At 41.5% G+C, this 16,181-nt stretch overlaps 1 protein-coding gene across 1 annotated transcript; it reads left to right on the forward strand.

Annotated features, from left to right (window-relative positions):
* Positions 1 to 6,012: 6,012 nt before the first annotated feature.
* Ttr (transthyretin) lies at positions 6,013 to 14,248 on the forward strand. Its single transcript, XM_048363491.1, has 4 exons — positions 6,013 to 6,270; positions 7,064 to 7,194; positions 9,823 to 9,958; positions 14,057 to 14,248. Exons 1-4 carry the CDS (start codon positions 6,202 to 6,204, stop codon positions 14,162 to 14,164), a joined length of 444 nt encoding a protein of 147 aa, XP_048219448.1. The 5' UTR covers positions 6,013 to 6,201; the 3' UTR covers positions 14,165 to 14,248.
* Positions 14,249 to 16,181: the final 1,933 nt, after the last annotated feature.

Below are 16,181 nucleotides of genomic sequence, written 5' to 3' on the forward strand. Positions count from 1 at the left end.
ATAACTTTTCATAACTTTTGGTGTTGTTTTTCTTGGGCACTCAGATCCTCTTGGAGAAGGCTAGGGAAGTTGCTTGGGGCTCTAAGCTGATAGAACAGGGCAGCCTGTTCTGAGAAGACATGGAGCCAGAGAGAACAAAGGTAAAGGAGGGAAAGAGTGCCAGGGATAGGCTGAGAACAAGTAGAACATCGTGTCTATATAGACTATGTGAATCTCCTGACAAGAGCCAAAAACACAGTTGGGAGTTAAATTATAGAGGCTTTATGTTTTTCCTGTAAGTAAGAGCAAGCCTTTCTGGAAAATTACAGCTACTCCTCAGAGAGTTTTCTGGATCATGAGATGGGTGCACCCACTGATCCTAGTTGTGCCCTTGTATGTAGGAGCTCCCTAGCCAACAATCAGACACTATGAGGACAGGGCTAGTGCTGGGAATACATCCTCTTCAAAGTCCCTTCTGTAGCAAGCCTAAGACATGCTCTTCTTATATGTGCAGAAGCTTTTCAGGTCTAAGGTCTATCAGCTCCCAGGCTCGGGAACTGCTCTTCTTTCCCCATTTCTACCCCATTGCTTTCTGCCTGCTCTGATGCTTCTGTCAGACTTGATGCTTGGTTCCTACTGGTAGGTTTGGGGATTTGTCTCCCTTCCTTGTTCCACAGTTCACATGCTCCTAATATTGCCTTTCCAGTTCCACCTACTTGAGGCTCTCAGATGCTTCCCCTTGGTTTGGGAAAGGCATAACACACACTGCTTCTTTCTCCCTTGTAGAGTCCATTTATCGTTGAAGATCCAAGAGCCAAATACCATTTCCTCTTTTTGTGAATTATTACCCACTTCATCCGTTGTTTCCTGTTTAACAAAAAAGTACTTTCTCTTATTTATTCTTATTTCTCTTATTTGTTTATTTGTTTATTGTCTGTTATGGGGATTGAACTCTGGGCCTGAGGACTGCCCCTGAGCTCTTCAGCTCAAGGCTAGCACTCTACCACTTGAGCCACAGTACCACTTCAACTTTTCTGGTGGTTATTGGAGATAGGAGTCTCACAGACTTTCCTGCCCAGGCTGGCTTTGAACCATGATCCTCAGATCTCAACCCCCCAAGTAGCTAGGATTACAGGCATGAGCCACTGGCACCCAGGCAAATGTATTTTCTTAATGATTAAATTCTAAGCAACTTTAAGGCAGATCCTTCTTGATACTGCCATGTAGTGCTTAACCTGTCAAGTTGCATGTGTTCTGAACAGATGTTGAGTCATTTGGTCCTTTTTAGTCTGTTTTAACTTAAAATATTTCTTTCTTAGTCATTTTCCAAAGTAAGTGGCCAAAATCCAGATTGTGAACCACAGACCCTGGGTTATGGCTACAGAGTCAGCCTGGCTGATTGTAGAAAATGTGGGGACAGAGAAAAGATCTACCAAATCTTCATTAATTCAAGCTGGTGATATTGATCCAAACCCAGTGTAAGCTGAACTAAACTATAAAACATCTTGGGATGTATTAGGAGAGGAAAAGTGTTCACCATTATCTCTCCATCTAGCTATACTATGGCTCCTGCTTATCTTTCACATATCCCAGCCTGTTAGGCCTCTCTAAGGGCAATGCAGCTTCAAGACAGATATGTCACTACTTGACTACTGCAGGAGACAACAAGGATTAGCCCAAAGAAAACCCTGTAGACTGGCAGAAGATCCTTGAAACCTCTCTTTTGTCTATATCTCTCCTCCGCATAGTGGAGCTTTTAGTAAGTCTAAAAGTCCAAACTCTCAATATGTCTAATGACTGATTTTGGATAAAGGCCTTAAACTATGTTTCAATTTCTAAGACAGATGCAAACCTGGACCAATGACTGGATGTCATGACTTCAAATCTTCTCAACTACTGACATAAGACAAATTAGAGTACTCCAGATAGAGGGTGGGTCCTCAAAGCAGTAGTAGAAAATAGATGCCAGTGGCTCACGCCTATAATCCTAGTTGCTAAGGTAGGTGAGATCTGAAGATTGCAGTTAGAAGCCAGCCCAGAAAGTAAACTGGCAGGAAAGTCCTAGAGACTCTTATCTCCAATTAGCTATCGAAAAGCTGAAAGTAGAACTGTGACTCAAGTAGTAAAACACCAGCCTGGAGCAAAAAAGCTAAGGGACAAAACCCAGGAGATAAGAAGATTCATATACAAGGGAGTTTCAGTCAGTGCTCTCAACTAGGATGACCCCTAAAATTCAACTGGTGAAACTGAAGCTGATATAATAACCTTTCTATCTAATGACATAATGATTGCCTTAAGTTGCATGGTTAATCACATGAGCTAGGAAGCAAGGAAGGAAACAAAGGGAAGGATTATTTATTTATTTATTTATTTATTAACTCTCTGGAGGACAAGCAAGCTAGATGAGTCAAGCACAAGCATTCCCAGCCTGAGAACAATGTTCTTTACAACGAAATAAGGAAACTTTTCTAGACTCTCCTACATAAAAAATATTTTCACAAAATGATGCAGGCCTCTTTGCTCTAATTCTTTGCTCACCTGGCAGTCATCTCACTGTTAATTAAATTGGTATTATAGATTTAAAATGAGCCTCTTATGATTTGAAAGCAGACAAAATTGAATTCTTTAATCTGCAAAGATCCTGAATCCCAAACACTGATGATGTTTTCCTCCCCCACATTCCCAGCCATGGGGTCCAGTCCCAGCATGTGACCTTCTGTTCTCTTTTATGGTTAATCAGCATACTCATAACACTAATAGCAAGAATTCCAGAATGGAGAAGACCACTGGCTAGTTATTTGACATGTATACAGTACTCAGAAAACAAATTTTAAAAAACCAGTTTCCCTGAGATATGAAAATTACAATAAAGACTATACATTCTTTTAATAGAATCTAATTTCTAATCAATTTTCTAAGATTTCCCAACCCCCCCCTTTTCTGAATTGCATCATTTTCTCTCCACCTCCTCATTTGTGTCAAATTCAAATTTTATTAATGATTTCCAGATCAGTGACACAATTCAGAAGGCAAGTAAGTCAAAGTATGCCCAGGCATGTGGCAAGGGGAGTGCCATAAGGCACTGACTTATAGAATCAGCTAGAAAAAGATGCCAACAAAATGGAGTTGGAACTAACAGGATGAGATGGATCTGTGACAAACCTGGTTCCTACTTTTAGGTAAAAATTGATAAGCAGGCAAAGTACAGCATGGCAGGTACTGTTTGTTTGTTTAGATTACTGACCCAAAGGTCACAAAGGGTAGTGTTATGGTTAAGAGAGAAGTCCACAGAGACTACAGCTGTGAATGTTTTCAGGATGAAACATTAAGGATGGAGTAGATTTGCCAAGGGTGGCAACTGTCTCATCTCCATGTCCTGTGGGTCGATCTGCTCTTATGTAGAGCCTATGTCCAGTTCAATGCATCACAATTAAAGAGAAATATTGAGCAATGGGAAGATGACAGAGGGCAAAGTCCTAGGTGGTGAGGATTCCAGGAACAATGAAACAATGTCTAAAGAGGAATCAGAGTGCTGATGTCTATCTGGCAGAAGAAAATAAGTTGTTAATTATGGCTTAAATGACTATTGCAAAATCAACAATCACAAACTCGTTTTCTAGAGGACATGCATTGGTTTTTTTTTTTTAACGCTCAAGTGATAGTGATGCAAGAAGCCTTACCTGGCCTCAGAGGTGCATGGGGGAGACAGACAGAGAGAGAGAGAGAAAGAGAGAGAGAGAGAGAGGAGTCTAGGAAACTGATATCTGAGACTTGATCTCATTGATTGTGGTGATGTGTATTAAGCCAACTGCTGCCTCTGTTGTTGTTGTTATTCTGATACTAGGGCTTGAACTCATTAACTGGGTGCTGCCCCTTAGCTTTTCCGCCAAAAGCTAGTACTCTACCACTTGAGCCACAGCTCCACTACTGCTGTCATCTTTTCTGACTTCTCAAGACAAGCCAGAAATTCAGACTATTATGTATCTCAATTTTGATTTTAGCAACTATTTCAAATCAAAACATTAAACCACATATTTGTGACTGTGGGCAGGCATTTTCCAGGGGCTGCTAGTTCACAAAATCTACAGGAGACAATTCTTGGTTTCAACAGAGTGTAGGTTCAAAATACATAGGATGAAGGTTTTGTTGGATTATGAAAGAACTTTCAAATGTTCTTTGAATTGATGGTTAGAGAGTAGGCTTTCTATACAGAGTCTGAGAGGGAGGAAGTAATCAAAAGAATATTGAATGATAATATGTATGAAATGTTAGTGAAAGATTTGTTTCCTTGGGCACAGATGTTGAATCAAATCATATTACAACTGAGCTTCTACAAATCACAAAACTTGTTTTTGTTTTTGCCAGTCCTGGTGCTGGAACTCAGGGCCTGGGCATTGACCCTGAGCCTCTTTGTGTTCAAGGCTAGCTCTCTACCACTTGAGCCACAGGGGCACTTCTGGCTTTTTCTGAGTGATTTGTCAGAGATTAAGAGTCTCATGGACTTTTCTGCCCAGTTGAACCATGATCCTCAAATCTCAGCCATAATGCATGAGCTACCAGCTGCCGGCACACAAAACATTTTTATATAACCTCTTAATAAAAGATTTTAGAGGAGGTAGGCACTGGTGGCTTGTACCTATCATGCTAGCTACTCAGGAAGCTGAGACTCAGAAGACTGTGGTTCGAAGTCAGCCCAAGCAGAGACACTATCGCTAATTAACCAGAAAAGTATCTGGCTAGAAGAATAGTTCAAGGGGTAGAGAGCAAGAGCTGAGCAAGCAACCTGAGTGTGAGGCCCTGAGTTCAAACTTCTGTACCAGCACACAAAAATAATATGAGAAGTATCCTTTGGGAAATAGAAAAGTAGGTGTTTCTATTTTACAAATGAGTCAGACGAGTATCCGAGATATCAAATAACTCACAGAGCCATCCAGGAAACTGAGCCTCTGAATAGGATTGGACAATTCAGGACTGCCATCTCCATCTCTACTTATGCTCTCACTAAGCCTGACCATTGTTGCTTTCCTATAGTTAATCTGCTCTCTTTCTGCTCATTTCCATATTCCCAGGATGCCGTGTCCTTCAGTCTCATATCCCTAGGAGCTTCTATACCTCATTATTTCTTGCGGAATTTCTTCCAGGTTGTGTCTATCAAGTACAGGAATGTTCCTCTGAACTCTTTGTGCTCCAGAATGGACTTACCCTTAACAGTTATCTGTCTAAAACAACATCTGTCTTCTCCATATATCTAACATGTTTGTCCCCATAAAGTTTTTTTAATGGTCTTAATTTATCTGTGAGCAAGCCCCCCCTGCACATATACACACGGTGTTACTTGATCAATTAAATCATTGAATGATTATTACTTCTGGACTTACAGATAAATTGAAAGGAAGAGATGTTGCTAACCATGACTTCTAACCCTGTCAATCCTCCTTATTTCCCTCCAGAATTTTTCAGTCTAACAAAGATCCAGCTGAGCAGCCTTGGTTCTGCTTGCCCCATGAGAAGACACAAAAATGATTTGATTCTGTGTGCTTCAGGCCTAACAATGATCATTTGAAATATGTCATTATAACTCAGGTTGAGATGAATCTTATATACAAAAGATATACCCAGACATGCATACGCACGCACGCACGCACACACACACACACAAACCATGTAGAGCAATTACTGACTAAGCAAAGCTTCCAAATGATATGGTTTGGCTAAAATAAACTTCTTTAAAATGATGCACTGTCAGTGGCTTTTGCTTGTTGACTCATGGACATATATCCAGTTCAATGACATCGTTAATGCATTTCATCTAGGCCTGCGCAGCCAGCTGTCACTCTCAGCATGAAATGAATGATCACAACTTGCATCTCTCCAGCTAAAATGAAGGGTGAGGAAAAGAATCCTGAAAATGCTAGTATATTTAGCCAAACAGCGAGAAGCCTATTTCTGTTTAGATTGAATTGTTTTGTTTTGGTGATCTAGCAGGTCAAGTGACTTGTTAAGAATATTTGATAGAGCTAATGTTCCAGTGGTCTAATCTCTCTAGACAAGGTTCATATTTGTGTGGGTTACTTATTCTCCCTTTGTTGACTGAGTCAATAATCAGAATCAGCAGGTTTGGAGTCAGATTGACAGGGATCAGCAGCCTGGCATGGCAGAAGGGAGTATAAAAGCCCCCAGCCCGGGAGCAGCCATCACAGAAATCTACTAGCTCTTGGCAAGATGGCTTCCCATCATTTGATCCTTCTTTGCCTTGCTGGACTGGTATTTGTGTCTGAGGCTGGCCCTGCGGTGAGTGTTTGATTCTGTGAAGTCCATGTACATTAGATGATGTAGAATTGCCTTCCTTTGGCTTTGACAATCAGTTTGTGTTACTAGAGTAAGGGTATCCAGAATTTATATTTAATAGCATTGACTCAGGGCTTACTGAATGGGGCTTCTCTTGCTTTGATGCATTGAGCTAGCAATGTTTAGCACCTCACTGTTCTCAGATAGATGTAAGAAATAAAGACAAGACCATCAATATCAAATTTTCATAAAAGAATCTTTTAATAAAATATATTGGAGAAAACTGTATAAGATTATATTCTAGATCTTTTGCTAATTGAAATATAGTAGCTATTCTTGACCAATATCTGACTCTTTAGCCCTAATATGACTATAAAATGTATACACTGACTTTATTTTATAACAATTAGGAAATTACTAAAGATACAACTGATGGAATGATCTCAAGAAAAGAGATTCCATTTACTGGCACATTACATCTTTTTAGTAATTTCACTCAAACAGAGAGGCTGAGCAAACCAACTGTTCCCAGAGGGCCTATTTTGTATTTCAAAATTCATTATACAAGTCCCTGGTGGATAGCAGCATGTCTCCAGGCAGAAACCATTGTTGCTTTGGAAACAATTAGCTCTGTGTTCTACTGACTAGGGAAGCTCATTAATTGCCAACACATACGTTACTGTAATGGAATCAGCATGTACTTCAAGCTTTGTTCCAGATTTCCTTCCCCACAATGAATAAATTGTTCTACTCTGAATGATTCTGTGGACTTCTCACCTGCCCTCTCTATTCCCAGGTCTCTGGGGAAACCAAGTGTCCTTTGATGGTCAAAGTCCTAGATGCTGTCCGAGGCAGCCCTGCCGTCAACGTGGCTGTGAAAGTGTTCAAAAAGGCTGCTGACGGGGCCTGGGAGCCCTTTGCTGCTGGGTAAGCTCCCAAGGCCCTGCTGTGGGACTGATTAAGTCTTTCTGTTCCCCGAGCACTCTTTAGGGAGGCGCACATCATTCCCTGAAGAATCTAGGAGTAAATTTGGCACCCTTGGCTAATGTCTGTAATGTTAGCTACTCGGGAAGCTGAGAGTTGAGGGTGGAAATTCAGAGCCAACCTGGGCAGAAAAGTCTATCTCCAATTAACCATCAAAAAGCTAGTAGTGGAGATGTGGCTCAAGGAGTAGAGTGACAGACAGCCTTGAATGGAAAATCTCAGAGATAGTTCCCAGGTCCTGAGTTCAAGTCCTAGTATCAGCACCAAAGAAAGGGAAGGAGAGAGAAAAAGAGGAGAGGAAAGGAAAACTTGAGGGATGAAGGGAGAGGGGAAGGAAGGAAGGAAGGAAGAAAGGAAGGAAGGAAGGAAGGAAGGAAGGAAGGAAGGAAGGAAGGAAGGAAGGAAGGAAGGAAGGAAGGAATCTACAGGTAGATTTAAAATGTGGGCAAAGGCCAGTGATAAAAGGGAAGGATAATCTCTCCTTTGGTTACTTAGCTGCAAGTGACCAGGAACTAGATAATCACTTAGAGCAGATTGTTGGAGAAAGGAAAAGGAATCAGCAATGCCTCCATTTTAACAGGAGTTTGCAACCCTTACAAATCATGGATCATTTGAAGAAAGTACTGAAAACCATACTCTTTGCCCAGAGAAGTACTCATAGATGTTCACATTCATATATACACATGTATTAATATGTATATAATATGTAATATGTATATAATGTGTAATGTACTATATATGTATATTATATATACATATATATTACAAGTATATGTGTAATATATGAATATGTGTATATATAACATACATATATGACACATTGCATACATAGGCATATACATATATGTATATATGATTACATATACATGTATACGTGTATGTATATATGATTACATATATACATATAGATAATCTTCACCTGCAGTTTCCTTGGATCATCAAGAATTCAGGGCTTTTGTCAAGCTTAAGTTTTTAAAAAATTTCTAAAAGAAGGATGTGTTAGACAAAGTACAGCCACAGATTTATCTCTCAGTCACCTATCATGGGTGCAAAAATGATGTCTCACCTACATTAGACACTTTGCAGTATTCGTATGATTTTTGCAATTTCTACTAGCAAGAATTCCAAGGAAAACAAATATTAGAAAACCTAAGAAAACTAACCAAAAGGAAGAACTAAGAAACCTTCAGCATTAAGTATTTCTCCTGGGAGATGAGTTTCTGTTGTGTTTTAATTGAATCCCAAGAACCACAGTTTGTCTTCACCCTTCATTAGGAAGATCATTTTCTTTGGTGTGGTTTTAATTGAGTTTTTAAATTTCTTCATGTTTATATAAAATGCTAAATAGACTATGGAAAGTGATTAAGTGAATATCCTAAGTGGGAGATAGAATGGATACTGAAAATATTTAAATGTTCATGTGAATTTTTTGCACTAAGACACACACGCACACACACACGAGCACGTGTAAAAAAAAAGGAAAAAATTGGAGACAGAAACAGTTAAAGTCACTAAGAATAAATTTCATTTTATCTGACTTAGTTTTTGTAGTCCATTGGGGAGCAGTTTCTAGTATTTCAACTATTGAGTTGGTACCTATACAGAAATAGGAATTTCCTGGTATTTGCTGATGGTACAGAATTACCAAAGGTATAAATACACACAAAGAAAGAGCCAGACATGGGTTCTTTGTATATTGGGCTTTCCTCTCTGTGCACAAATGCTATCGTTTTCTGAAAGATACTCTCATGCCAGGGTGCAAGAATGAGACCCTGCTGTCATGGGATCTTCAGAGCTAGGGCAGCTTCCAAGGACGGTCATGAACTTGCATCAACTGGAATCTTCAGTATTATGATTATTACTAACATCATTATTAGTGCTGAGGATTGAATCCAGGGACTCACACCAATAGACAAGAGCTCTTCCCCTGATCTTTACTTCAACACTTAGGATCTTTTGTGTATGTGTGCCTGGATCCTGGGGTTTGAACTCAGGGCCTGAACACTATTCCTGAGCTTTTTTGCTCAAGGCTAGTGCTTTATCACTTGGGCCACAATACCACTTCTGGCTTTTTGCTGGCTAATTGGACATAAGAGTCTCACAGATTTTCCTGGCTGGGCTAGCTTTGAACTGGGTAGCTAGGATTATAGACATGAGCCATGGATGCCTGTATTTTGAGGATATTTTAAATAAAGATTATATCTAGATTTTTGTTCTCATATTAGCAAAAATCTACAAGGAGCTTACTGAAAATTTTCTACAAGTTTCTTTTTTCTATTTTAACTTTATTGTCAAGGTGCTATACAGAGGGGTTACAGTTACATATGTAAGGTAGTGAGTACATTTCTTGTCGAATTTTCAACTGCTCTTTATGTATCACACATACAAATTTGTACATATGTACATATATGTGTATGCAGTGTCACTTTACATATTATATATAAAAATATACTCTATATATCACACACAAATACACACACACATGTGTGTGTGTGTATGTGTGAAGAGTTACTCAGCCACACCATTTGTTCCCTTCATGTGTAACTTAACCTGGACTTTTGTGCCTTACAGGAAAACCGAGGACACTGGAGAGCTGCATGGGCTCACAACAAATGAGAAGTTTGTGGAAGGCGTGTACAAAGTGGAATTAGACACCAAATCCTACTGGAAGGCACTGGGCATTTCCCCATTCCATGAATATGCAGAGGTGAGTGGACCCAGCTATGAGTCAGTTTGGGTTTTGTTTTCAGGCCCAGAAAATGCGCTGGTGCTGGAAGTGCCCCATAGGAATAGTTTAGGGAGGGTGCTGGAGGACTTCCCAAGGGGATAGTCTGGGTTTGTTTGACTTTCAACAACCAGAAATTTACAACACAATAAGAAACAAACCTTCTCCCTGAGGTTATAAAGAATATTTAGTAGTGGAACTGGGAATGTGGCTCAGTGGTAGAGTGGCTGCCTAGCATGCAGGAAGCCCTGGGTTCGATTCCTCAGTACCACATGGACAGAAAAAGCCAGAAGTGATGCTGTGGCTCAAGTGGTGGAGTGCTAGCCTTGAGCAAAAAGAAGCCAGGGACAGTGCTCAGGCCCTGAGTCCCAAGCCCCAGAACTGGCAAAAAAAAAAAAAAAAAAAAAAAAAAAAAAGACTATTTAGTAGCATGATGTCCTGTTCAGCCCCCTTCATGTGAATATTTGTTTCTTTGCTAAAGAAATATTTATATGGTTTGTTATGAGCAGCACTTCAGATATTATATAACAAGATAGATGCTCCATTTTACTTCTCTAAATCCTGAAAATGTCTTCACTCCAACACACCCCAACGCATCTCCAGAAAGCTGGGCAAGCAATTCGTGTGTGCATAGCAAGTTTCCCTACCATTTAACCTGTCCCAGCCTCATGACCAAGCCATGATTACCCCCCTTTTGCAGGTGAAGGAAGTGAGGCGTAGCTCATTACAGGTCACATGACTAGTGAGAGATCCAAGGGGTATGTCTCTCAGTGCCTCAGAAAGATTTTTCTTGTGAAAAACCAAACTGAAAAAAGAACCCTCAACTAATCAAAAATATATTGTATTTGTATCTTTTTTCGTTCTTTCCTTTCTTTCTTTCTCTTTCCTTTCCTCTCTTTCTGCCTCTTCTTTTTTCTTCCTTTCTTTCTTTCCTTCTTGCTCCTCTTTCCCTTCCTTCCTTTCCTTTATTTCTTTTCTTTCTTTCTCTCTCTCTCTCTCTCTCTCTCTCTCTCTCTCTCTCTCTCTCTCTCTCTCTCTCTCCCCTCCTTCCTTTCTCTCTCACTTTCAGGTCCCTTCCTTCCTTTCTCTCTCTCTCTCTCTCTCTCTCTCTCTCTCTCTCTCTCTCTCTCTCTCTCTCTCTCTCTCTCTTCTTTCTGTCTTTTGTGGTGCCTAGATTCAAATCATGTTTCTTGTGTACTCTACCAGTGAGCTACCACCAGCTCCTAAGATTGATCCTGGCTTTTTTTCTTTTTTTCTGTGTTCTACAGACAGAGGGAGCAACCAGAGATCCCTGATTGTGTGTGTGTGTGTGTGTGTGTGTGTGTGTGTGTGTGTGTGTGCTGGGACAGGACTTGAACTCAGAACCAGCACTGCCCCTGAGCATTTTCGCTCAAGGCTGGAGTAACAGCCACTTGAGTCACAGCTCCCCTTCTGTCTTTTTGGTGGTTAATTGAAAATAAAGGTTTCACAGATTTTCCTTCCCCTGAGCTGACTTTAAACCATAATCCTCAAATCTCTGTTTCCTGAATGGCTAGGATTACAGATAGGAGCAGCAATGCCAGGCTTGCTTTGGGTTCAGCCTGGCCTCAAAGCTACTATTCTGCTTCAGCCTCCTGGAGTGCTGGTATTGGTATTACCGTGTGTGCCACCACATCTGGCTCTACATTTGTAGCTTCTAGTTCACACTGTTGAGCTATGAGTCCTCATACAGTTAAATCCAAGCCTAATCTCCCTGCTCCCTCCCAATCTTAACTTGGTAAGTCATTTAAAACCATGCTGTCATGGAAATAGAATCCAGGCATGTTGGTCAGAGTTAAAGATCAACTAATTCCATCAAAATAGCTCAGTGTGGGAGGTGACTATTCTCTCTGGCATAGTCATAGATGGATTTTGAATGAACGTAAGGCACTTCTTTTAGTCAGCCATGTTGTCAGAGAAGCTATAGGGGGCCTGTTGGACTTGTGGGTACACAAGTGGCCAAGGGAGTACCAGCCCCCAAGAATCATGTCTCTGGCCACTCCTTAGCCACTCCCCAGCTGACCAGCAAAATAGTACGCCCATCAGGCCAAAGAGATGGCAACTCTCATCTTGAGCCCTCCCTGTAACTCCTGTCTGCTCTAGGTCTCAGCCTGACAAGGCCATCTGAAAAAGGTTCCTTCCCCAATGACCTATAATAGTTCCTATTGGAACAACTGCTCTTCACTCTTTATAAATATTCAATCAACAAACATTCTCAAAATAAAAACCTTTCATGTGTTGAGCACTGTGCTAGAGGTTCAGAAGGGAACACACAGGTCTACCTAGGGAACGGGAAGAAAGGGTACCATGTAAGACATCTGCGGTAGAATCAGGAGCCTGCGTGGATCGGGGAGGGGGAGAGGCGAGGCGTATGCCTCCTCGTGCCATTGGTCAGGCATGGTGGCTGCTATCCAGGGCTCCTCCTGGGGAACTGCATTCCTTCAGAGCTGGCCACCTCCTCCTCGGGGCCAGTGATGGCCATATCAGATTTCCAAAGGAAAATGAGGAAACTTCCTTTGGAGCCATGAGGCCTCTCCACTACATGGGGCTTTGATCACACATTGTGACTCAATTTTGAAGAAGAAAGGAGGGCTGGGGGATGTCACCAAAAATGACAAGAAATTTTCCCTAGCTGCTCCTAGGGATTGGCCCTAAAGGGTTGCATTTGTTTTCAGTACAGTTTACCTTCATCCAGATAGCCACAGCCCTTTTGGAACAAAAAGGCTTTCTGCAGAGTGTGTCCAATCCAAGGTGTGGATGCAAGATCAGTAATATTCCACACCGCTTCACCCTCCTCCACTTCTCCCCTGCACTGGATGTACCCCAACTTACCTCACTCCAGGCATCTGGGAGTGTCCCAGATGCTCCACTGAATTTGAGCAGTGCATGACTAATCACATGCAATGATACCTGAGTCCACAATTTGCACAATCACACAGCTTAAATGAGCTCCAAAAGCCTGCATGTACATTTCAGAATTCCGACAAGATGTTCCACAGTTTGTGTTTTCAAAGGAATCCTATAAAGCTTTAATCTAGTATCTCATTGTTTGTTCTATACCTAAAGATGTACATCTTCTTCATGCAAAAGAAACCTCTGAGCTCTTTCCTGGTGGTTTGGCAGAAGCCTGGTTTGGTTATCTGTAACAGAGGAGAAGGGTCCTTTTCAGCTCTAAAATTCTAGGTCTCAAAAGCTGTAGGTGCTGGCTGGGCTCTGTTGACTCACGCCTGCAGTCCTAGCCACTCAAAGGCTGAGACCTGAAGACTGAGGTTTAAAGCCAGCCTGGCAATGAAGTCCAGTCCAATTAGCCAGAAAAAAGCCATGAGTGGAGGTGTGATTCAAGTGGTAGAGTGCCAGCCTTGAGTAAAAACAAGCCAAGCAAAATCACAAGGCACTGAGTTCAAGGCCCAGTGCCAACACCATTAAAATAAAACAAACAGGGGCTGGGAATATGGCCTAGTGGCAAGAGTGCTTGCCTCATATACATGAAGCCCTGGGTTCGATTCCCCAGCACCATGTATATAGAAAATGGCCAGCGGTGGCGCTGTGGCTCAAGTGGTATAGTGCTAGCCTTGAGCAAAAACAAAGCCAAGGACAGTGCTCAGGCCCTGAGTCCAAGGCCCAGGACTTGCAAAAAAAAACACGAAACACATAAAAAGCTGTGGTGGGGTTGGCAGTCACCATTCCTATCTGTTCTTCAGTCATTGGATACCACAGTATCCATTCTTCCGGTCCCTTTCTGAAGCTAAGAAAATAGACAAGAATCTTAAGGTTCTCCGTGACTCCTCTCAGTCAGGTGAGGGCCACCCAGTCTATTGGTGTGAACTTCAAAGCTAGAGGCCTGGTTGCAAAGGCAGCCCCATGGATCTCTTCCGAGAATGTGTGGGGCCCCACAAGCTTTAGCTTGCCAGTGTGTCTGGATTTTTGCTCTTTGTTCTAATCATTCCACTCTCACCCTCCCTCCCAAAAATAAACCCCTTAAAATAATTAATCTGGCACTAGACTTCCAGCAAAGCCTGAGTGTTGCTCCCACTCTGTAGCTCTGTCCGTTCTCTCTCCTAGGTGGTGTTCGTCGCCAATGACTCTGGCCAACGCTCCTACACCATCGCAGCTCTGCTCAGCCCCTACTCCTACTCAACCACTGCCGTGGTCAGCAACCCTCAGCAGTGAGGCACCAGCTTGAGCAGGGACAGCATCTTATGTAACCACCAGTATTCCATTTTTCTAAAGCAGTGTTTTCACTCTGTAAACTACTTAGAAACTCAGGAAGAGACCATAAATAGCGTTAAAGTACTTCTTGTTTCATTTGACCTTGATTTTGTATTCCCTCATGGTTCTATTCCTCCATGCTCACACTCACATTTTATGGAGAAGCAAAAGAATTTTTGAAGGTCTGTCACCAGAGAATTTGCGGGCCTGGAGAACCCACATTTCCAATGATTCACGAACAAGGTACGTATTAAGCATCAGCTTCAGACATTAAAACCACAGCATTGTGAAGACATTCAAGAAAGCTTTATTTTCCTGCAATATTGGGGGAGGAGGGAAGATAAATCGAAAGGGCCCACTTCACTTGGCATTTAAGTCCTTCACTGATTTCAATAATTACTATGTAGGCATGGCTTTCGTGCCCTGAGTTTAAATCCTCATACTGACAAAAGATAAGTCATGAATGAAAATGAGTAGTACAGCTCCAGGGAGGCCTACTTGCAGCTCCTAAGCCCTTCTGATGCAGTGTAGACCAACTTATCTGTCTCAAGAAGGGACATAACCAAAAAGTTCTCCTATATCCAATTTACTCACGCCAATCCAAAATCCATAGATGAAGAACTCACACATTGTAGACCAATGGTTAGTGGTCTAACTAAGAAGAATAAGACCTGAAACTATTTAACAAGCTCATGAGCTTTTGAGAAGATAAGTATGTTACTCATCGTGGATTGACAGGGGCTTACAGTTGACGCACCACAGCAAGAGCATGGGGAGAAGCCCACAGCCTAGAGAAGGCAGAGAAAGACCCTCTCAGGGCTGACATGTTACATAAGAATCTCATTGGCCCTTTACTGATCAGAGCTAGTGAGCTGATGTCACCATAATGTAATACCTGACACTGAAGGGCTTAGGAAGAATAGAAGCTGCTCTTGGGTCAGTGATCTCTATGCTAAGAAGTCCAAGAACATGACACCAGTATCTGCTTGGCTTCTTGTTCAACTCATGGCAGAAAGCAGAAAGGCAACTGGGCACACATGAAAGAGGCAAAACTACAGTGGAAAGCCTTGTTTCATTACAACCTGCTCTGATAAACCCAGTTTCCCTAAAGATACCTACTAATGCAAGAATTAGCCCAGTGCAGCAAGAAAAGCATTTATCCATTCATGAGACATCTATGTATATGACCTCAATATAGACATTACCTCCCAGCACTGCCTCTCTGAGTAATTAAAGAGTTGCAACAGGTGAACTTCTGTAGGATACATTCAGCACGTGCTCCCATCTAGATTAGCTGATAAATATGGACTTTGGCACAGTCTTTTTCCAAAAATTTTACATTATGGAAGAGGAGCTATTATCTACATGATCAATAGCCTTTTCTGCCACAGTCAAGTAGGAGTGGTAGGAACAAAGAATCATAGATCCACTGAGTATAACCTTGGAATGGATGACTTATGACATTGGTGACCCCTTATGCCTGGGGAAAAGAGTTGCTGCATTGATAGAATCCCCAAACAGGATCCTCCAATAAACCTGCTTTATATACACAGCTTAGGCCTAAACATACCTAAGCAGCCTTTCTATTTTCCTCCCAGTTCAAATCTGAAATCTTGATACCCTCTTGGTATATTGAGAAGGCAACAAATATGAGGAAAATGGAATATAAGCTCGGGCTTTTAAGCATATATTGAGTTTCCCCAAAATATGTGGTGAATCAATGCTTCTAGTATTTTCAATGCTGTTAGCAAGTCCTTGTCCCATATATATATTAGGTTAATCATGATCAAACTGCCAGTTTTGTAGATGAATAGTCAAACACTGACAATTCCATAAGATTCAATCTGCTACCTACATTGATTGCTTGGTCACTAATCTGCCTGTTTATGTAATGCTGCATTTCAATTAGGCTATTGTTAAATAGCTATGGATTTCTGTAACCAGTGATTGAAAATGTGAACATGAGACAGTTTGAAAA

The sequence above is a fragment of the Perognathus longimembris genome, chromosome 15 (assembly GCF_023159225.1).
Source record: "Perognathus longimembris pacificus isolate PPM17 chromosome 15, ASM2315922v1, whole genome shotgun sequence".
Classification (NCBI taxonomy): Eukaryota; Metazoa; Chordata; class Mammalia; order Rodentia; family Heteromyidae; genus Perognathus; species Perognathus longimembris.